General features: G+C 33.8%; 1 protein-coding gene across 1 annotated transcript in view; it reads right to left on the bottom strand.

Annotated features, from left to right (window-relative positions):
- ITGBL1 (integrin subunit beta like 1) overlaps nt 1–23,701 on the bottom strand; it is a 173,927-nt gene that overhangs the window by 89,877 nt on the left and 60,349 nt on the right. Inside the window, exons 3-6 of the mRNA XM_039848971.1 lie at nt 20,900–21,046; nt 15,493–15,615; nt 11,671–11,811; nt 8,230–8,370 (exon numbers count right to left, since the gene is read on the bottom strand). Of these exons, the coding sequence (XP_039704905.1) occupies nt 8,230–8,370; nt 11,671–11,811; nt 15,493–15,615; nt 20,900–21,046 (552 nt within the window). The remainder of the gene's footprint in view (nt 1–8,229; nt 8,371–11,670; nt 11,812–15,492; nt 15,616–20,899; nt 21,047–23,701) is intronic.

Genomic DNA, 23,701 nt, shown 5'->3' with positions numbered 1-23,701 from the left:
TAGAAAGGAAAGCAAGATAACATCAACTGAGCTTTTTCTAACTCCTAGGAAACTTTCAGATGCTCATTGCTACAGATGCAGAAGAATTTTAAAGGAAGTCAAATTACTCTGTCTTTAAGTAAATCAAGTATAATGCTAATGGATGAAAACCCACGCTATTTTGTCTTTGGCATCTGATATTGATATATATCACACAATTTGAACATTGGCCTTCAGTGAACAGTAGTCGACTTTATCAATACTACATTAGGTTTGTGGGCAGATGACTATCTTTTAAGTTTGAACAATTGGACTATCCACATCTCAGGAACCTTTTTACCATCCATTAACCTGGTTCTTTGTTAAACAAATCATAAAATCATAGATCAAAATAGGGTAAGATATTAAGGATAATTGAATCCAAATCTCTCATTTAACACTAAATGAAATTCAATCTGCATTTATTGAGTACCTACTATATAACAGTCTAAACAATAAATTGCTGTCATCATTAATGTTCTGCTTAGAACTCATCATTTTTAAGGAAAGGAAAATTGTGATTGCTAATAAATATGTATTGCGTGTGAAAATGATCATTTAGAACTTCAAATATGAGAATATTTATTATAACAATTTAACTTATTAGCAATTAGATTTCAGAGGTTGTGGGTTCTGTGGCTTTTTGTCATTTATCCCAGCTTAAGAAATTCCTGCCCTTCTTCTCAACCCTCATGTAATTTAGAGTAAACTTTGCAAACAGAGCTGTAGAGCTGTATGGATAGATAAGCAATAGTTTTTAAAACAAAATCTTTAACATTAAAAATACAATTGATTCTGCTGTTTTATGGGAGCCAATGGCTTTGAACTTGAAATGAAAAGTTTCATTTTAAGAACATTTAGATCTTCCAGGAGGATATCAGGCAAAGAACAGAATGTGCTGCCATTTGTGGAAGACCAGTTGACACTTTAACAATAAAACTGAACAAGATTGTTAAGTCAAAAGGAGAAAAACGCTTTACTCTTGAAAGTTTAAAATAACTGTAAACGTTAGAACAAAATATCCAATAAGTTTAGGATTCCAGGAAATCCCAAGCTACCTAGAGGATGCCAACTGCTGCTGCAGTTGCCTGGAACTCAGGCAGCAACGCATGCCCAGCATGAGAGTCCCAATTCCTAAGCATATGGAATGAAGCAGGAGCCTGTGCTGGGGTACACCAGTGACTGAGGGGGAGAACATTCTCAAGTTCTATAGTTGGAATACAGGTTTAAGAAGTTATTATTTATTATCTGAGCATCATCTACATGTCAATATTGAAAAAATTGTGGTAGAATAAAACAAATTCATCAAGATGATGAGAAGTTATTAATAAGAGATTTTGGGGAGTTAAAATTTCATCCAATTAATATCGAAAGAAATCAGATTAATTGTGGATACATTAACAAATTTTAATTTAGCTGCTTTAGAAAATGTAGCTGCTTTAGAAAAAAATAGCTTTATGCTATTATTGCAGCTTCATTTTTCTATCCCTTTGCTATTTCTGTGCCCTTCTATAAACACTAGGGGAAAACATAGTCTATATCCAAAACCTCTATTTCCTGTGCACTTATGCAGCATCATGGACCTTCTCAAGGATGGCTCCTATAAATTTATGTTTTACACCCAGGCATTGCGAACTCTAAGAAAAGTTGGGAGGTATATACATAATATGTCCTCACTTTTGCCGTGTGTGATGATTCCTAACTTTCTGTGCCTTCTGCCTCAGCCTCAGTCTTCACCTAATCAAAATGCCCTCTCAATAACCCAGCTGCAGTCAAGCGCTTACAGATTGGAATTAATTGATGAGATAATGTCATTGCTGTGATTGGCTGTGGGATGAAAGGTTTTGCCTCTAAATAGAAAAGTATCAAAGTAGGAGAATATTGTCTAGTTCAGGATGGTCACTGCTCCTCCTCAAATCATCTGCTTAGGAGTCCTACACTTTGCCATCAGGGGTCGACATCAACTGAACAAGTTCAAGCTGAAGAAAGAAGGGTAATTAAAATATGAGTGACCTAATGAATAAAATTCACTCATAATGAATAAAATTCCTAAGAGTCAGTGAATACATGGTAACCAGTTTAATGATGAAATAGTGGCAGGTAGGATGTTTTTTGAAGGTTTCATTGTTTTGAGAAAGTAAGAATATCTAAATCAAATGTTGTAATGCAAATCATAGAAGCAAGTATGAAAACAACAGAGAAAAGATTTAAATAATTCTAGTCTAATATTATGAAAAATGGTATTGACATTGGTATTACCTAATCTGTTTATTAGTTCATTGACAAGTTAAAATATAAAAATGTTTTGCTTTCACAGTAATGAAAAATTACATCCTACATCTTTCAATAATCAAAGTCATATGTTGTCAAAATAAATTTTAGAATGTTATGGTTCTCACTTCAAATGAAATTTAAACCTAAATGATATGTAATTGGCGTATTTAGGTAATTACTTAGAAATGTAAGATATTAATACCACATTCTGAAGTAGGTATTGAACATTTCAGAGAATATAGGAAATCGGAAAATAAAACTGCAACTTTTCTTCTGAAGTTACCAGTCTCTCAATTCTAATATAAAAGTTACATCAAAGAGAGAGAGAAGGAATCATTTTACAAGGATAAAATGGAAAAGATGAATATGTGTGATTTCGATATATGAAGAAGAGTTAGAAAAGATGAGATTGATTTAGCATGAAAATCCTTTAGACTGCCATAACATACTACATCAGTGTCTTTTATAAACAAATAATAAAAAAGGCATAACAAAAGAAATTAGGAGACCTGTGTCTTCGATCTAAATGTGTCAGTAGTTACCCTTTCTGAGCCTCATCTCACTTGGCTCTATCTTTAAGTGAGAGAACCAGAAGAGAGTAATTTTACCACCCTGATCTGAAGCTATGCTTCCATGCTAGTTTGTCAAATCTGTGTATGTGTGTGTGTGTGTGTGTGTGTGTATATATGTATACACACACACACACATATATATATATACATATATATATATATATATGTATATATATATAAAGTCTTACAGGAGTTAATTTCATTGCTTCTAATAAGTATTCCTTTAAACTCTATAGGCAGAGGATCAACAAAATAGAGATGAAAGATATAGAATGTTATCATTTATCCTTGATATCAAAAATAAGGAGAATGTACCTTAGAGAATTGTTTTCAAAAGATCTATGAGCATACATTAAACACACACACATGACAATGAAAAAAAAAAGAAAAACATGGTGCTTGGTGTTGGTATGTAAATGGGATTGCAGCCCAATCTGTACCTTATGGCCATATGGACAGGGAGTTGACAGCAAGACCAGACATCAAGTGGCATCACAGTCATGCTGGGCAGGTAGAAATGGTAAAGGCACTCAGGCCATTATAGTAGAGGAAGTTGACTCCAAAACTTATTTTTCCTTTGCAATCATTCTGCTTTGGGTTAAGCTATCTAAATTCAGAAATAACATTTGACGACAAACATAGTTTAATTCATTCCAGACACTCTTCTGCTATACAGGGTATTTCTTCCTTTTAAAATGATCAAAAATGCTTATGAATTGGAATCAGATATTTACAAGTAGCTTCTTACAAAGTAATATAAAGACAATCAATACGAAAACGTTTGGGGGAATAAATTAGATCAAACTGGTACTTGCTATATTTTTAAAAGTCCCTTCAATACATTGATTTTCCTTCAAGATAATACAAACTGAATATATTTAACAATTTCCTTCAGTTTCTTTCCTTAATGCTTTGGTAATTCACAATGGTAAATTTTCCCAACTGACATGGTTCTATCAAATGTATCCATTTTCCAAACGACTGGAACTCTAAGCCAGGACTAAGCTTATACTTTCATCCTTTTGGTTGACAGGACAAGCTGAAAGACAGAGTTTCAGGTCACACTGCAGCATAGTTTTCCAACTATGAGAATTTGAGAAATAGACCAGAGAATCAGGAAGTAAATTCAGTGGAACAGCTCACAGAACTGAAGAAACAAATAGTAGTTGGTCATGTGCTGGTCATTTAGTCACACTCAAAGATGACTGGTCATGTGCTGGTCATTTAGTCACACTCAAATTTTATCAATAGTAAAGTCTTTAAGGTGGGGTGTGTGTGTGCACGCACCTTTGTGTGTATGAGTCATACTTGTGCATGAATAAATGCATGCACACACTCACACACAACATGTGGATGATGAACAACAGATAGGAATAAAAATAAGAAATAAATAAAGCAAATTTATTTGGAAGCAAGGATTATGTTTTAAAATATTTGTATCTTGCATATCCATGATGGAAGAGGTACAAAATATATACATCTAAGTGTATCATTGAACAGATGAGTGGACAAAGTGAGAATGAATAAATAAAATGAAAATATCAATTAAAAGAGCCACCTTAAACTAATTTATATGGAGGTTTCCCTTGGATTTAAATAAGACCAACACTCTCAGGATGGCAAGAATAGGAGCTAAAAATAAAATAGCATTTCATTTGAAGTTTATTATACTCCAGCCTTGTGTAAATCACTTCATAATGTCAAGGTAGTTGGGTTACTTCTGTCCTGTAACACTAAGGTATTAACATATACTCAATAATCAGCTGTATGGTGCAATTTAGACTGGCAATTAGAAAAATTGTGAAGACTAATAATTTACTAAGCATATCTAGAATTCTACAGATTTAGTAAGAATGAAGAAATACGACCAAGATTGGTGCCTATCCCAGATCATAATGATGTTCAGAGAAGCTTAGTTTTATAAGAATTTTGAGCACCCAGAGGACCGTTCTTTCTTACCCAAATAAAATAAATTGAAGAATTTTATTTGTATCACTTGGAGATTAAATTACATAAGTACTTAAGCTATATGTGTTTTCAAATGACACAAAAGTAGTGTGAACTTTATCAAGTTACTTAATTTCTTTAAACTTGTTTCTGCTGTTAAAATATAGATAATGATGTCTCCCTCTCTGAGTTAGTGTGAACATAAAATGGAATGAGGTGTGTGAATGAACTTGATAAGTGTCTAACAGAGTAGGATTCTGTTAATGTACGTTTCATCTTTCCTAAATTCTTCATTTTAAGTTGGGGAGGCAGGTTGTGGAGAACTGGCCACTTTCAGTTCACTTCTACAAACAAATAATAAAATTACAATTATAGATTTTATGTCTTACTATTCAAACTACAGCACATTACTCCATCACTTCTGTCCACCCCTACTTGTCTACACCTACAGTATGGAGACCATATTTAAAAGGTTAATTATTCTCTCCTAAACTCCTCCCATGAGAAACACCACCAACCACGCAATCAAAATTGCCCAATTACTTAATTTTTTTCTCTGAAATACCAGAAGGAAGAATGGAAAATGTGAGAAGAGAAAAATAGAGTAGAAAGAAAAAGGGCGAGAACAGATGAAATGGAAAATTTCAGAATCCAAGGAGTCCTCCTTAATGGCCTTCACCTGCCTAACCTATAGTAGTAATTCTAAGCCTAAATAACATGAAATAGGAATTGTGAACTTATAAAAGGACTGAAGTGTCAACTGAAGTGTCAATCGTCCATCTTCACTTCATGCCCCTAAGTCCCTCACAGTGAGATAGACCAGCTCACATGACCCTGAATTACCATTATAATGTAGTTATTTTGAAATTTTCAAACTCCCTCCAAAATCATGATTGAGACAGGATCATGGGTTTAACAAAGAAAAGTGTACCCTATGCTAAAAAAAAAAAGTACATATCAGAAAGCCACAAACTTAATTTTTATATATAGCCTGATTAGCTATCTCCTTTATTTTCCAATTTAAAAATTTTTCAATTCATGTTTATGTCATAATCTTAAAATGACATTCTTAAATGGTGTTCTCTGAGTTCCAGTATAGTGTTAATTACCAGCTCTGTGCTATGACTAAATTGTCACGTCCTAACCCTTGAGACTCACATATTTAACAGGCTGGAAAAAAAAAAATCAGCTTTGGGTTGCCATTGGTCTTTTTTGCTAAATACATCTAGAAATGAATTTTACAACTTCCTTCTATAATTCCCATTTCAGTAAGTGGCAACAACATTTGCACCAACAACCAAATTAGAAACCTGTGACTACAGCACTCAACTGCCTGAAACCATCACTAACTCCTCATTACCTTTAGAATAGACTCAAATTTTGCAGCAAGGTAAACAGTCTTCAGCTCTTGTTTCTCGCTAGCTTTATCCTTTGTTACTTGTACATTCTGATAATAACCAAACTTACTGTAGTCTCCAGAACAAATTGTATACCTCTACTCCCTCTGCCTGGAATATTCTTTTCATGACTCTTGATCTGCAAGCCTACCTTTCAGGGCAGAACTGTACACGTATTGTGATCCAAAAGCATCTGGCAATGCATGAGCCATACATCACCACCTCTTGTAAAAGCTTCAGCACTTAATTAAAATGTCAAAGAAGCTCATGTCCCAACATTCTCAACTCCTTCCTTTTTTCATTTTAATCTATAGCACTATGCTCATGAAAAAATAAATAGCATTGATGTACTATATATTTTATTTTTTTATTTGTTGTCATTCCAGGCCCACTGGCATATAAACTCTATGAGGAGAGAGATCTTACCTGTTGCGTTCACTGTTTTGTCCCCGATATCATGACTACATAAGTGAACAAATTTATTAATATGCAAATCTCCCACACGATAGTATATTTAAAATATTTTGTTTACATGGCAGTTTTCTTTGCTAAATAGTAAAATTCTTGACAGCAGAACCTATGATTTTAAAACTATTTTTATATCCTAATATCATATACAGTGCCTCTAGCATACTTGGATCTCAAAAAATGTTTATATTAAAATATTATATTAAATTGAAGTTTAAACAAAGATTTGTTCAGTAAAGAAAACACCTCTAAATTTCTTCAGATATGTAGACTTTATTAAAATTTGGATTCTATCTCTTAGCTGTGGGGGCTTTGGCAAGCTATGAGACTTCTCTGAGCCTCAGTATCTCCAATTGTAAAATGAGAATAAATATAATCCCTACCACGTAGACTTTTATGAAAAATAGATGAAACAATCTGGAAAGTGCTTCACACAGTGTCTGGCATATAGAAGCCTCTCACTAGTTGTTAGCTATTTTATTACCGTTGTGTCGATAACGATGATAATAAAGAATATTCATATACAATGAATAATAGAAAAATCTGAAAAGGGCACCCCCTCAAGAGAACGGTGTTCACAAAATGTGTAGGAAATCCTCCAGAACACTAATCAGAAGAGGGACACCCCCTACTGCAGGAGGAAGTGTTAGCAAAAGGCTCTCCTCAGCCAGGCCGGAGAAGCCTTTACAGTTGCATGATCATAATTAAATAAGGCAGCTCTTTATCTCCCTTTGCTAGCAAACTTTCAGGAGACCTGTGGAGTTTCTTATCTGTCTACATACACCAATGAAGCATTCAGGCTTAAGGAGATGTTTATATGCACATGTCTCTGCCTTCTGGATTATCAAACATAACCGGACTGAAAATCCACAAATCCATTTTTACTAAATGACACTTTTTAAGATAAATGACTGCATTGTTTTTCCATTGCACCATTAAAAGTCCTGACAGATCATATATTTCCCTTTGCATTTAGACGGCATGTTCCATAAAGTCAAGAAACATATTTGTCTCTTCAAATGCTGGTCCCAGTGGCCCAGTTGCAGTTCAGACGCTGGCCAATACTATCTGCTCCATAAATATTTATAAAATAAAAATTTTGAATCTACTAATTGATATGCAATTCTAGACAAAATTGCAGAATAATTTTAGGATACAAATTACATCAAAGAATTAATGCATTAAAATAGCCACGGGAATTTATTATCCTATGCTTTGTAACATTAATACAGTTTGTCATAATGGTACTTATCTTGTTCATTGTCATCAGGTCTGCTAGTTTTGCATTCTCAGAGTCGAGCATATCTAGAGCTAATGGTTCTCCTTGGTGAGGAATTAGACTAATTTTAAGAGAGTGCCTTTTCATTTCTAGTCTTGCCCAATGAGTGAACGCTTAAAGGTTTTCAAGTGACTACTAATAGAAGGGCTGTGGATAGCCTATGCTTTAGAATACACATTCAGTTCTTTGACAGTTTCTGTGAGAATCAGAAGGAATGTTGAAAATAGGAAAATGAATATTTTTATTTAAAAATAAGAATTCAGAGAGCACTTACCTGAACAGAAGTCATCAGAATATCTGTCATAGACAGCTCTGCAGTCCCTTTCATCACACTCACAGGTGTCTCCATGAATATCTCCCCAGTCTCCAGTTGGGTCAACATCGTGGCAAGAACATTCACCACACACACAAGTGCCTAGAAGGGAAAAATAATTTTAGATAGGTCTAGAGAGGAAAAAAACATAAAAGAAAGCATCTTACATTTCACTTTTTTAAAATCTGTGGCTTATTTTGTATTTGGAAAATATATGTACTCAAAAAAAATTCTACAATGGAAAAACACCATCTCAAGTTGATAGTAGAAATCCTTAATAAATAAAAGTTATCGTCTATGTCAATAATTATATGTATTATGGAATATGTGATTAGCACTGTGTTGGTTTGTCTCAAAGATAATACCAAAATAATTAAAACAAAGATAAAATCCTTGCCTTCAAGGAGGTTATAATCTACTTGACAAAAATAAAGCTCATGAAAGAAAACTTAACAAACAGTAGATGTATGAGTGCTAACATTTTCTAAACTAAGACATAAATACTGTAAGAAATACTGTAAAAGCTTGGAGAAGAGGAACTCAGTGTGGGCTGAAGTAATTAGGGAAAATGGTCTGGATATGCAGAGAGATAAGGAAATGTTCTAGGACTGATTGGAGGTAGAGCAAATGAAGGGAAGGTCAAGAAAGCAGGAGAAAACAAAGAAGAGTAGGGATGGGTGTGGGGATCCTAAGGAGTCTTGCATCAGAGCAGAAGGTTCATGTTAAGAAGATCTAAGAATAAGGTTTCCTACATCAGATGAGCTCAAGTTATAGAGGATGTTGGAGACTAGATAGCGAAATATAACCTTGGTCATCTGGAGATTTGCATAGGAGAAGAATCTAGTTGTAGATCATATTTATTTTGTGTAGATTATCAATCATCATCTTTAGGGCAACAAGCTAATAATTTGGGAAAAAGGTAAAGTTAAATCTCCTTACATTTTACATTGAAGTAAAATCTAGTTATATTAAAAATGTAAGGAAGAAACGAAAACTATAAATTATATAATAAATCCTCTATTTTGAAATTTCTGAAGCTGAAAGAAAATTTCCAAATTACAGAAATAAATAAATAAATAAATTTAGCTATATAAAAATCTAAAATTTCAGTTGGAAGCAAAACACCAAAAAAAAAAAACTACAAAATTTAAAAAGTTAGAACAAGTAGTCATATGTGTGCAAAAGACAAAGAGATACTTTCACAAACATAAACAATTCTTAGGAATCCATGTCTAGAGGACAAATATGCCTAAAGAAAAATAGACAAAGGCAAAGAATATCAATCAGAAATTTTGGAGAGCAAGCAGTAATGATGACAGATAAATATGAAAACTGTTTATCACTCAGCCTATAATTACTAAGGGTGAAGTCAGGGACCTATAAAACCACAGTGAGTTAGAATTATTCTGGATGTCAGATTAACAGTGGTGAAAAAAGATTGCTAGGATGGAGAGTTGCTGAGGGTACATAATATAAAATGGTACAACTTTCTAGGTGGCAATTCCACAATATGTACTTTGTAAATGTGTGTTATTATTTAGCACATGTGTCCATTTCAATTAATATATCCAAAGGAAAGGAAAAAGACACAAAAGTACAGTTCAAAAATATTAAATATGGTGGCATTCGTGTTATTAAAAAACAACTATGACATAAATATCAACCAATGGAGAGTTAATGCAATGTGTAGCTTAAGCAGCCATCAAAATCGAAAATTAGATTTTTGCTCTGTGAGCATGGGAAGGTACCTAAAATATATGATTAAATAAAAAGAAGCAAATTACAAATTAGTATGTAGGGTATTTTTCAATTTTTGTATAAAATAAGAAGAAAATACATGCCAAGGAGCACACAGGTGATAAATTTTTAAAAATAAATAATAAAGACATTGAAAGATCATGTACTAAAATTTAAAAGGAATTTATATCTGTATGTTAAGATTATAAAATCTCTTTCCATTTTACTATGTGCGTTTTTAAAGATAAATATTCATGGCTTTCATAATTGTAAAAATGACATGGAGGGATGGGTCCAACTGGAAACTGTGCATAAATCAAAGTGGGCAATAAAGAACATTTATTCTATCACCGATGAGCTGTATCCACAACATTGGTATTTTGGCCCCTGAAGATGAGCTAAAACAGAAAATGAGGCAGGTATGTGCAGAATTAGTGTCTCTCTCCTACCTAGGAAGCAATGATGAGGAACGAGTTCAAGGGTAGATATAAGTAGTACCTTCTGAGAAAAAGGTCATTTCAGTGACCATCCCTGGCTTGCCTTCCCCTACCAGACATCATAATGGTGACTACTGACCCTACTGAATAAAAGCACTGAAGCAGACACATGTCCTTATATATTAAAGACAAACACAACATAAATTACCATGATGTATAGTCAGATCTATTTTCTATAAACTAAAAAGAGAATTTTTTAAAATGATTTTTGTTTCAAGTTTGGGCCTTTTTCTTTTTTTCTCTGTGTACAGAAACGTGACATATTTCACTTTTCTGTGTCAGTTTTTAAAAGAATAAAATTAGTTGTCTGATAGGATTTTACATATCAGCATTATGTATTAAAATGCATCATTCATTTATAGAAATAAACAAAATCTAGCTTTCTAGATTTTTATAATTTTATTAAAGGAAATATGGCCACTTATTTGCATTGTCAGGTAGGCAAAGAACAGTATAGCATGGCTCTCTTCTTTATCTACCAGTATAGCTGACAGAGAGACAAAAACAAATATTTTCAAGTATTTTTAAAAAGTATTTAAAACCATTTGATTTGATACCAAGTTAGTTAACTCATTTTAAATTATATTTGAGCAACAGTAATATATTTTAATTCATGTCAAGGTCAGTCTAAATTTCATATGGCTATTTGATACATAGTTTTTATATCTATTGTGTTCAATATCCATTTTTATTATTGCATATGAAGGTGAAATGATTCTACAACAATTCTGTATTTCAACCAAATCTTCAAATTACTTATAATTAAGACAAGAGAATTTTTTTTGAATGCTCCCTAGATAATTAGATGCTCATGCTGTAGATGATTCTGTTAGTCAAGAAACATTTAACAGCAGTATCTATAAGAGTTGCCTTTTAGCTGTACTATGCTATTTCTGTATGGCCACCAAAGAAATTACAGTCCCTATGTTAACTATTTGTTCAGGGAAGCTTAAAGAATGACAGCAACTTTCTTATTTTTCTGTTTGTTACTCAATAAAAAACAAGAAAGAGAAGATTGGTGTTATGGTAAATGTTGATTTACATCAAAGTCAGAAACTATAAAAGACAACTTCCTCCCATACTGAAGGAAATACAGAAAAAAGGAGTGTTAACAATTAAGAGCTTTGTTTTCCTCCCAATTACGTAGTAATGTGTATGAATGACACACCTCTGTTACTGCAGATTTTGCCATCTGGAGATGTGCATCTTCGCTTGCTCTCCCAGGGGGTGATATCGCACTGGAATTCGCATTTATCTCCATGCCAACCAGCCTCGCAGTAACAGTTTCCACAGTAACACTTTCCATGGCCTTTACCCAAAATGAATTTTATACAGTGAGGAAAAAAGCAACTTCAAAAGCAGAATTAACTTTCTATCCCTTTGTAATCATTTTTGCCTTCTGAAGTAATATACCTGCTCCATATTCGTTGCTTAAAATAATAAAATTATGTAGGTTGCCCCCCAAACATTATGGTTGTGCCTTTACTTACATAATTATACACAGAGCAAGTCAAAGTGACCTTTAACTTGTCCTAGCTGGGTAGCTGATTAAAATGAGAGACTTTTTAAAAAACAATATGAAAGACTGTGAAAACCTATTACTTTCCAATGTCAAATGTATGCATCAAGCTCAAATGTATTTAAGTATTTACTCTAAGGGCACTTCTTGAATTAGTCATTAAAATATTTCATTTGAAATCAACTGTTGAGAAACCAATGGTGCGTATTTACTTAGATGCACGTTATTAATGAGTGAACCGTTTCTTAAACCAGAGAAAATGTTTCATCTTTTCATTCAACTGTGTCCCACAAGCTGTTGTGTTCCACCATGTGGAAAAGAGGTTTTCAGCTAAATCAGTGTTGAGTACTCATTTAGACCAATAAAATATCATGGACCCTGGGTCTCACAAGGTCAAATTACCATTCTATTTGTCAAGAGAATGTAAATGATTGGTAAGGGCATTCCATCATTTTGTGTCTGGAAACCATGACACCCGTTCATTTCCCACCTCTCTATAAACTGTTACCCTACTAATTTGTACTTATGTACAAGCAATCTGTAATGAATTTCACATCATCACTCTCTACATCCATACTTACATATCTGCATCAATTCTTCTACAAATTCCCGAAAGATGACAATTATATTTACCTCAAAATCACTTCTTATGTTTTCCCTTTTTGTAGTTATGCCACCCAAATATGAATGTATCTTCTTATTCTTCTAAACAAGATGAAAATTCTGGTCATACTGGATTTTGGTTTTTAGCCTATTCTTTCCGTTTTATGGGAATTTGTGTTTTACGAGTCTCTGGCTAAAGTCTTTGTACTTCTCTCTCTCTTCTACAGCCAAAATCTCAGGGGGTCCATGAGAAACTGCGAAGCTATTTTTCTTTCTGAACACTATGGCAGTTCTGGCCAATATCAAGAGCATCAATAGGGCCTGTGAGACTCACGTAAGAAGAGGAAAATGCAATAGAACACTGGTCTCTTATGTTACTGTTGTCCATCAGGTGAGATTTCCTTCAAGCAGACATCCATCAGAGAGACAAAGAGAAAGAGAAAGGCTGCAATAATGAGATGTAGAGGGACAGGAACCCACACACACGATGCCATGTTTTCTGCCTAAATGAGCTATAACTGGGAAATCCATAAAATCCTCTTCCTAACCTGAGAGACAATGATCATTTCTACAACAAATTTAATTTTAATTTGTTCACTTAAACACATATAATGGCTACCAAGCTATATGCTTATATTTATAATTATATGTTATAATTATAACATGTATACATATTATACATTTTATTTATGAACTTAAAAATATCTCTACATGTACACACACACAAAATATCACATCCCAGTGCTTTATCACAAATCTCAGAAATTTGAAGATTACACTGAAAAAAGCAAGACAATTGTGTACTCAAAGCTTTCCAAGGAGTCAGTTTTTTTAAGACTTGATTAACTTCTTAAACCAGAATTTATTTCCTCTGTAATTTCAGGAAATTTATGTAAAGTGCTATATATGTAAGGATTAGCATGACATTAACAAAGTATTATAAATCTAGATCCTTCACACCCAAATTCTTTGTCTATTTATAAAGTTCAGTGTTTGGTTAGAGTTTTACTGAAAAATCACTAAGTAGAGGTGAAAAAAAAACCATGTAAAATTACACCTGTCTGCAGGTATGGAAAATTAAGTAGATATCCTTATAACTCAAATAAAAATATTATAACAAGACATATCTGAATAATTGAGATAAAATATAAGCTTCAAGAGAATACACATTCCAGACAATAAACATCATTCTTTGTTTTGTGCAAACTGATGGAGCAAGAAAATCTCATTTTGAATTGCTTCACTGGTGGGCTGTAGAAGCACCTCTCAGTAGATTGATTTCATGTGAATGACAGGTGGAAAGATCTACAATCCCAGTCAATGTCACCCGTGGAAGATGTTTACCAGAGCACTGGTGTCTGTGGTCAGAGACTTTGCACCATGAAATTGCTTAAGCCTCAAACGAATAGAAATAATAAGTGGAAAGGTTGAAAGTTAAACATTTCTTGTTGTGTTGTTTCAAGTGAAATGTTTATATTTACACACGCGAATAGACTTTGCTTTGATAGTCTGCAACAGAACACACTGGCCCCAAGCATGTTCTCTTCCTCTTTTTTGATCTGTAATAATTGGAAATGAAATAGCAGGAGGACAAACACATAATATTTGTGGGTGGATTTATCTAATTGTTCTAATTATTTTGGACTGAGCCCTTTTGCAGAATTGTTTGAGCAGCATCTAGCTTAAGTCATTGGCTTGAAAAATTAACGTTTTAGTGTTTGTTTGTTTTATCCTCGTGGGTTGTACAGCAAGGAAACCAGAAAGAAAGAATCAAGCAGACCTAAAATAAGAGTATCCGGATGACCATAGGAATCGAAGTTACAATTTGTTTTTGTAAACAAAAAGACAGCTTGTCATATGTTATTGACACTTTCTCTATGGTTTAGTTCCTTCTTGCTCCATTTGCCCCTATCCTTCTAGGGAAAATTACTCTTCTGAAATCACTCATTCTGCATGAAAGATAGAATTCCATGCCCTGGAATCTTGTCAGAGATAAATGAAATAACTAATTGCTTATCAATATTGATGAAGCCAGACTAAAACATTTAACTAAAACTCTTCTCACTGCTCTCTATTTTCCTCTCCTGTGCCAGTCCCCGTTGCAAATTGAAACTCTGGGAACAGACTTGCCAATAGGTTAGAAGGTGCTCTTCTCATGGAGCTCCAACGCAAGGGCACGAATGCAATTTTCTACAGTGAGGAATCAAGAGCACAGCCTTCAGTGTCAGGCAGACAGGCATCTAAATTCTACTATAATTACTGGCATGATCCTAGCTAAGTTACTTAGTGAATGTGAAGTACTCATTGCAATGCTTGGCACTAGCAAGCATGCAATCACTGTACAATGGAAAAATGATTTGGGTAATGGTACACATAGAAAAGATCATAAAAATAATATATAAGTGTGCGTGCATCAGGGTGGAGGGGGAGGGTTAGATAAATTCTAAGCTAATGATCCTATTGACCTTTGTGTCCCCAATAGGACATGAGTCTATTTAAAGGCTTATGGTTTAGAAAGCAAAAGAGAATGAAATTAAAACATTGAAAGATTGGAAGAAAGAAACAATAAAAGCAGCTAAGGTGAGCAGAGAAGATGGGAATCCAACTAGGACCACTTCAGAACTATTCAGTTAGCTTATTGGCCATATGATCTGGCTCTCCTATGGCAACAATCTAATTCTGCATTTAAAAAGTACAAGTTACTCTGAATGCCTTACTCTAATTCTCCACATGTGAAGTGTTTTTCAAATAAACATAGGTTCAGACTAAATTGGTAAATTTAGTGCAGAAATCTATAGAGATAAAAGTACAATGAAACAGGTGAAAAATTCAGTACTTTATTAATTTCTGCAAAGTTAACATACATACCTCCACATATTTCTTCTGTTTCATCATCTATGCATTCTCTATCATCACACTCACAAAATTTACCATAAACGAGTCCATTTCCATCTGAATTATCACACTTACACCTGCCACAGTGACATGTACCTAAACCATTAAAACAAAGCAAAAATAATTTGTCAAATGCATATAAATTATAATCAATGAATTTTAACCTCTTTCAAGGAGATGGAAAATTCAAATCAATTTAATATTCCAATTATGTATTTTTGTGGGTATGATGAGACAGATAACAAGACATTCTTTTTCGAGATTACTGTAGCATGGTAATTATATTTTATAGCACAGCTATTATGATCGACCTCTAATAGTTTCATGAATGTAAATTTGACCTTCCAAGTGCCAGGCTGCCTTATACGTGTCCCTCCAATCAATGTACAAATGAAAAATTTCTGATTACACTTGGGTGTGACGTGAACTAAAGCAGAAAATTTTAAGCTTTGTGAGGGAAGTAACCTTGCTTATCTTCCTCACCAGTATTTATTTAATGCTTTGCACAATATTTGAGCATGCTATTTATATAATAATTATTTGTGAAATTCATTATCAAAGGCATAAATGAAAAATTTAGATGCACCTAATAATTTCACATCCACAGTGTTAAACTGATACACATATTTTAATGACAAGAGACCAGAATGGGTTTTTCTTAGGTATAACGACCTAGGACCTCATCAAAACCTCAGGGCAGCTCAGGGTGTTAATAGACACATTGAAATCATCTGGTCTACCACATACCGCATACTCAGCCAAGTCTGAGAATTTGACTACAACACCCAAGATTGATTTTACTGACAGTAAAACATCAGCCGAATGATATTGAGAGGTACTTTTCAATTTTTAATTGATCATCACAGCAATCAACACAAATTAATTGAACTTTACCACTCACCAGATACCACCCTAGACTCGGAAATGTAATAGGAGATCAACTCAGCCAAATTCTCCTCTCAGAGTTTTATATGAGTAGAAATAAATGTGATAAAATAAATGGAGAAGTGCAAAGTATTGCAAAAGCACATAGCAAGGGGATTTTACTAAGACCTAGAGGTTAAAGATAAAGTATCTGGAGAAGTAGCTCTTACTTAAGCTGAGAACTGAAAACCAAGGGAAAAAAAAGGGGGCAAGAGAAATGAGAGATGGTGAAGAGGTCTGCTTCCAGGAAGAGACAACAGTGAAAGAGGAAATAAGAGCAAAGAATCAAACACAGCTGGAGTATAGACGATAATGTGGAAAGCGTAATAAAAAGAATAAGGCAACTAAGGTGCAGTTTATGGAGGTCTTACAGTCATGTTAAAGATTTTCAACTGTAATCCAAGAATAATGAGGAGCCATAGAAATATTTTCAGCAAGGGAGTCATGTGATCAATTATGGTTTTTTACCGGATTATTCTGGTTGTCATGTGGAGGATGAACTGAAATGAGGAGAAAATGGATATGAGGAAATGAAGAATTATATTTGTATGCAAGACAGAAGATAAAGGCTGACCAGAGCAATGACAATAAGTTTAGAAAGAAGCAAGTACACTTGGGGATATTTTCAGGAGAAAGAATAAATAGAACTTGATGACTGATTGGATATGATTTGGTGAAGGATAGGGCGTGACCAAAGATAATACTGATATTTGACTTGAACTACTGGATATTGGAGAGGCTGTTGTGGCATACTGGAAAAGAGCATGGATTTAGGATTAAAGTAGACTTGTAGCCAAATCTAGTTTTAATCCCTGCTCGCTATACCTTTCTGAGGTCATTACTTTCATCTGTAATTCTCAAATTCCTTACCTACAAATAATATCTACTTCAGAGAGCTGCTTTGAAGACCTTGTGATAAATATATTACCTAGTCATCTTTCTAAAAACACCACTGTGTCTTGTACATAGTAGGCTTTCAGAAAATTTTGGGTTCTTCCTTTCCTCTCATTAAGTTACCTAGTATATTAGTCATATTCCCAAATATTTTCTCCAGACTCATTTTATATTTATGGACTCAATAATATATCCTGTTTTCATACCCTCTGCATGATTCTATTACCTCAGTCACTTGCAATTTCCTACTAACTGTAAGAATTTTTTTTCTCTCACAGTCACATATAAATAGTGATTTTACAGAATTTGAGCTTGTTATTTCTCTTCCCTGAGAATACTCGTGTGAATTTTACTTTTATTAAACTTCATTTTCTTGTGTATTTTCTGAAAACTATTTTAAATTATAAAAGTTCATTTCAAATCTAATGCTATGATTCATGGTATTGCCTCATCTGATTTTTCTCTAATTATCACCCTTCTTTTTTATTTTCACATTTATTGATGATATCTTTTAATTATCCACATATGTGTTCATTAAATCTTCTGGTTGGCTGTTATATTATTGGAAAAGTGGTAGGTGCTATAGGAGATAATAAGATTAATAAAATTAAAACTAAATATATTATAGGTCAGGAAGAAAGAGCTAGATGATTGATAATTATACATATATATACAGATATAAATACCTATATATATATAACCAGATGATGCAAAGGTATTTGCAATAGATTTATGACAAATGCTTCACAGAAAGTATAACCCTAAATCTTAGTCTGGCTCAGTGAAGGAGGAAAGGCACAGTAAAGGAATAAATTCTGGGGTTAGCACTTGACACATGGACAAAATTTCAATAAGTGGAGATGAAGAAAAGACTTGCAATGTTGAGGAAAGAGCCTGAGCTAAGGACTAAGGATGGAGAATTAAAGAACAGTGAAGTATTTGGCTTGAGTTTGGAGAAAAGGAAAGGTCGAAGGCAGATAGAGGATCAAGAATATTGGTTAAGGATTTTAGAAATTATCTGTTGAGATATACAAAGCCGTCATGTTTTGAGAGCAACATGTAACATAGGACTGCACGTTCAGTAGTTATTTTCAGGAAAGATGGGAAGGAACAGTCTCTGCCTCTGAATTCTACTTCTCACTGATGTCTCCCACAGGCAGACTCACTCCCATCCACACATCCAAACCATTCCTGGATGATGTGGGAAGTTTACAACAGCTCAGAGACTTCCTGTCTCACCCCACCAACTGGAATTCACAACCAAGGCTCCAAGATATGGCATATGGAAGCCCAGGCAAAAGTGCCAGACTCCCGTGTTCATGCTATGTCATATTGCTTCTCTTTCTTGATTGCCAGTTAACTCATTCTCTAGGATTGGTCTTCTACATTATGCTAGATTATTTTAGCTCTGACTTTTTATTTTTACTAATATAACTGTCTCTCTCTAGGACGTTTCCCATGTCTTGAACATCAGCCTATACTCCTGTGCAATGGTGTCAAGGCTCACATCACTTTTCAGACTCTGCCTTGCCCTTCTGGGTCCCTAGAGAGTCAGCTTCTAGAATTTCTTTCTTCCTCAGCTCCAATTCAGCCTGCCCTTTAGTCTTATGTCCCATTCCATTTACCTTCTCTTCCCTTTCTTGTCCAAGCTGCTTCCAGCAAACCACACAGTGATATGCAGTAGAAAGATTATTAGGTAGAACTCATAAACTAATGCAATTTTAGGGAGTGTTTCTGGTCTAGGCTGTTAGAAATAGACATTAAATGAAAGATAGGTGAGAATGAGATTGTCAAAGTAAGAGATAAAGAAAATATTAAATATAATACTGAGCATAAATTTACCTTTGGGCCCAGCAATCTCAGTTGTAGAAATTTACCCTGAAGATATACCTCCAAAAACATGAAAATACATATACCCAGTTCATTTGTACATTAATATTTGTAATTTCAAAATACTGGAAATTGCTTGAATGCCTAAGCATAGGAGATCAATTAAATAAATTATGTTGTTTGCATAGAATTGAGCCCTATGCATTTGAAAAAAGGATGAGAAGTTTTCTTTAAATTATATAGAATGAATTTCAGGAAATAATGCTGAGTAGAAAAGGCAGAGCACATAGGATAAAATAAAAAACTGAAAATAATAACACATACATATATCTATTTCTCTTTACCAAAAATAAAAACATACACCGATAAAGCAGAAACCAGTAAAAACTAGTAAAATTGGTTACCTATAATAAGTATGAGGAGAAGCAGGATGTATTATTAAAAAGAAAAAAATAACCAGGATTTAATTTAAAAACAAAATCAATAAATAAATAAATCCAAAAGTAAACAACACAGAAACAAAACAGAACTCAAATCTTATTATTGAAAGAAATTTGTAAAGCATGACATTTTCAAAACAAAAGAGGCTCTGTGTGTGTGTGTGTCTGTGTGTGTTTGGAGGGGTGGATGTTATGAACTGGAAGTAGAGAAATCCTACCGAAGTGCAGGGGAGAATATCAAGAAACGGAAAGTGATCTCTGACAGTTAAGACCGCTTGCCACGGTTCCTGATTAGCCATTCACGCCTTCATTGTGTATGGCCCTGATTCCCACTAGCAAATCAACCTTACCCTTAATCTAGACAGAGCAACAGGTCACAATTGAAGACTGTGGAAAGGTTTTAACTCTGTGAATTGTAGGACTCTACAACAAAATGAGCTTCAGGACGAAATCCTCACCTTTAGCAAGAAGATCCATGTCTCACACCCCCAGATCTACATAAGATTATAGGGAGAGTTTTAAAAGCCCATTATAACCCAGACCACAGCCAAAGACAATTAAATCAGAGCCTCTAGTTTAGGACAGGAGCATTCTTAAATTCGACCAGGCCTGAGAAAAGCTGACTTTGAGGCTCCATATGCCCAAATGTTAGGAGTATTTAATTACAGTAACACTGAAAAAAAAAAACATTGAAACTGAAATTGTAGTTTTTGGGTTTTTTTAGAATATGGTTTGGACAATTAATTTTAATAATTTCTCTGTAAATTTCTAAGAAATGTTTTTAAATGATTTCTGTGAGATATAAAAATATTTTGGTCAAACAAAAAATCTTGCTGTCACTATTTTCTTCAATGAGTTTCATATCCAGTGCATCTGAAACTTCTATCAAGTTAAAAAGATTTGGTTCCATTTGATGCTAAAGTATAAATTCAAAGCACCCTTGATCTGTAACAGAAAATAATTAAGTCAGTTTATATAAATCCTCTTTAAAAGATTTAATTCAGCACTCAAAATCATGGCTCACAATTTACATAAAATGTTATCGAAGTGTTGTTTCCAGTGAATATCCTATTTGAAGGAAGCATTTGGAACAGCTGGAGAATATCAAACTTGCCAGGCTCAGCAAGATGACATTTTTTTTCTATTGATTTATCCGAATTTCATCTCTTAAGAAAATATACTCAAAAGCAGTCTCATTCAGAGGTTCAATATTTCTCAACACTTATATGGTTCCATTAAAAACCAAAATTTGATTTTTTCGCTTAATAATTTTCATAGGGTAAAATTCTTACCTGCATTAGAACAGATGATATCTTGAGAATTCTTGCACATTTGGTTACTTTTTTTCTTTGTCAGGTCACAGTTAGTTGGATACTGGCAAGCGTCCCCAGACCATCCTTTGTCACATTTGCACTTTCCACAGTCACACTTACCATGGCCTGAAGATTTAACAAGATCCAGTTAGACTCAAATTGTTTTCCAAAGGAAACCATTATTGTACCTAAAAGTTTTAAGGGTAATGTTAGTTCAAGACCTCAGCTATAATAAATTTAAACACATATATATATTATAGTGACTGTGAGATAACACTATTATATACCGTATAATGAAGTATGTAAATTTTATTTCAATAATAAACTTTGGTAAATTATGCTAAAAATGTTAAATTAATGTATAGAGACATTATGATAGATAATCAACCAGAAGTCCAATAAACCACACCAGAAAATTTAGCATAGGAAAAACAAAACAAAACAAAACACCACTTAGCACTCCCACATTTCAGAGACAAAAGCCCAGTAAAAATTATTTCCATTTAAGTACATTTTATAACACATAAAATCACAAAACTCTGAGTAAGAAACCTTACACGAAACCACTAAACTAAACTTTGGCCTTATGTTTATTTGAATTTAACATGTAATAAAATTTTATGGATATATTAAATACTACCTTGGATCAGATCGACATAAAAAATACATATCTTATTTCTCAATGAAGAAATCTGGTTCAAGAATCAAAAGGATAAGCCCTATATTCATTTACTTCCACAGCAATTTCTCAATCTTTCATGCTCATAAATCAACATTTTGCTGTTATTATTATTGTGATCATTAACTTTATTAACTCCTGCTTGATGAAGCCCACTAATGTTTTTATTTACTACATATTAGTTTGATTGAAGTGCAAAACATGTACAATCCTTGGCCTTTGTCCTCAAAGAATTTATGACTTCAAATTGAGGCTGATATACAAAGAGGATTGTTTGTCAGATCTTGTATTAAGTAGAGTGATATAGTCTATGACCCATAGAAATAAGAAGGAAAAGACTTTCTGGACTTCCTTGACCTTTAATTGCCCTTGAAAGATGAGGAAAATTTGAATGAAGAATATTCTTCATGTTACTCAAGATAATAATACTATGCCTTAATGCCTGAAATTCATAGGCCACAGAGGAATGGAATCGTTGATGTGTTGCCAACAGTCATTCAATGTGGCAGCCAAAATCCACATGATGAGGTCCAGATGGTCTGTCAGAATGAATGGCTCAGAGGTGTCCCATTTGAGCATGTTCAGCAGAGCCTGTATCTCTGATTGGCTTTGACTTTAAAACTCCTCTGCATGTGCCCCAGTCCATGTAAATGATTCCATTCCATTGCATTTTTAAATTAATTATTCTATTTCACAAGAAAAACCTTGCATGTGCCCTAATTGCAATTCACTTCATCCAGTGCACATTGCTCCATCAAATTGATTGTATCGTTTTGCATTCCTGTCTGGCCCTACATGATAATGTTAATCTCAGCCAACTCGGTATCATTTACAAGCATAAGTGATCTCTCCTGACAACCGTCCAGTCTATTTATAAACATATTATGCCAAATTCTTGAAGTGGCTAAACCTCTTTGGTAAATGAAGTGTCTTGGTAACTGTAATGACTCTTTAATAATAATAGTGCATTAGGTTAACCACATGAAATTGTCACTTATATAAGTTGAATATCAGCTATTTTTTATGATTCAACCCCATTTAAAGGCTTCATAACAGCAGCAAAGATAACAGAAATTATTTAGAAGATAAAGGAATATGATGATAATGACTTGCTGAATCTGGAATAAAAGAATACTCAATCCTTGTTTTATATTGATGAGACATCTTAGACTATAACTTAAGGTGTACATAACAGAGATGGGTAATGGTGTATGGGTGAAAGGGTATAGATTTTTAAAAGAGAAGAAGATTTTTAAAATAGGGTAAAATAAGGAAAATGTACAAATGATAGGGATTAATCCATTCCAAATTGACCCAATGAAACATCAGTAGAAGCAATACTCTAAGGTACTTATACTCCAATTTTAGTCCATGGAAATCCAGGTTCAGAAACTCCTACCATAAAAGATGCTATGGTATAATAAACTATATTCTTTTTTTAATGTGTCATGATATCTATTAGCACACTGTAGCCCCTTAGGTGTTCTGTCATAAAAAATCTATTTAACTTTATTGGGCTCAGAATAAACAGTTTTTGTTTGTTTGTTTGTTTACTAGGAGTCCCTCTTCCTCACAACACATATTAACATCCTAGCACATGCTTAGACTGATACTGTGTCAAGTAATGTGTCTTCAGCTTTTCCTTTAGCATCTGATCAGAGGCAAAGATAATAGCCAATGCAGAACAGAATCATCTGCCTTTATATTGTTTCTAAGCTTTATAGCCAGTACAGGCCTCCTTGATTTACTTTCCCTCATAGAAGAAAGCAAATTGACTTTTATTTTACTGTCAAGAATTATCAAGTAATAGCTTCTACAACCTTATTTGGGAATACATAATTTTTTTAGGAAGAAATCTATCTTCAGACTATTTTTACTCTTTATCTAGAGATAGTAAGAGCTTTAGCACACCTCAGGGAACTAGTCTGCTATATTATTGAGGCGAAGTAATCTCCATTACAGTGTCAATAACATGGCTTTGAAAAGCATCCCATTTTTCAAAGTAATTTATTCATTTGTGTATTAGTTTCCTGGGGCTGCCGTTCAAAGACCACAAACTGAATGGCTTAAAACAACAAAAATTTACTCTCTCACAGTTCTGG

The sequence above is a fragment of the Pteropus medius genome, unplaced genomic scaffold (assembly GCF_902729225.1).
Source record: "Pteropus medius unplaced genomic scaffold, Ma_sr-lr_union100, whole genome shotgun sequence".
Classification (NCBI taxonomy): Eukaryota; Metazoa; Chordata; class Mammalia; order Chiroptera; family Pteropodidae; genus Pteropus; species Pteropus medius.
The sequence above is the reverse complement of the archived record's forward strand: the minus strand, read 5'-3'. Positions and strand labels throughout refer to the sequence as shown.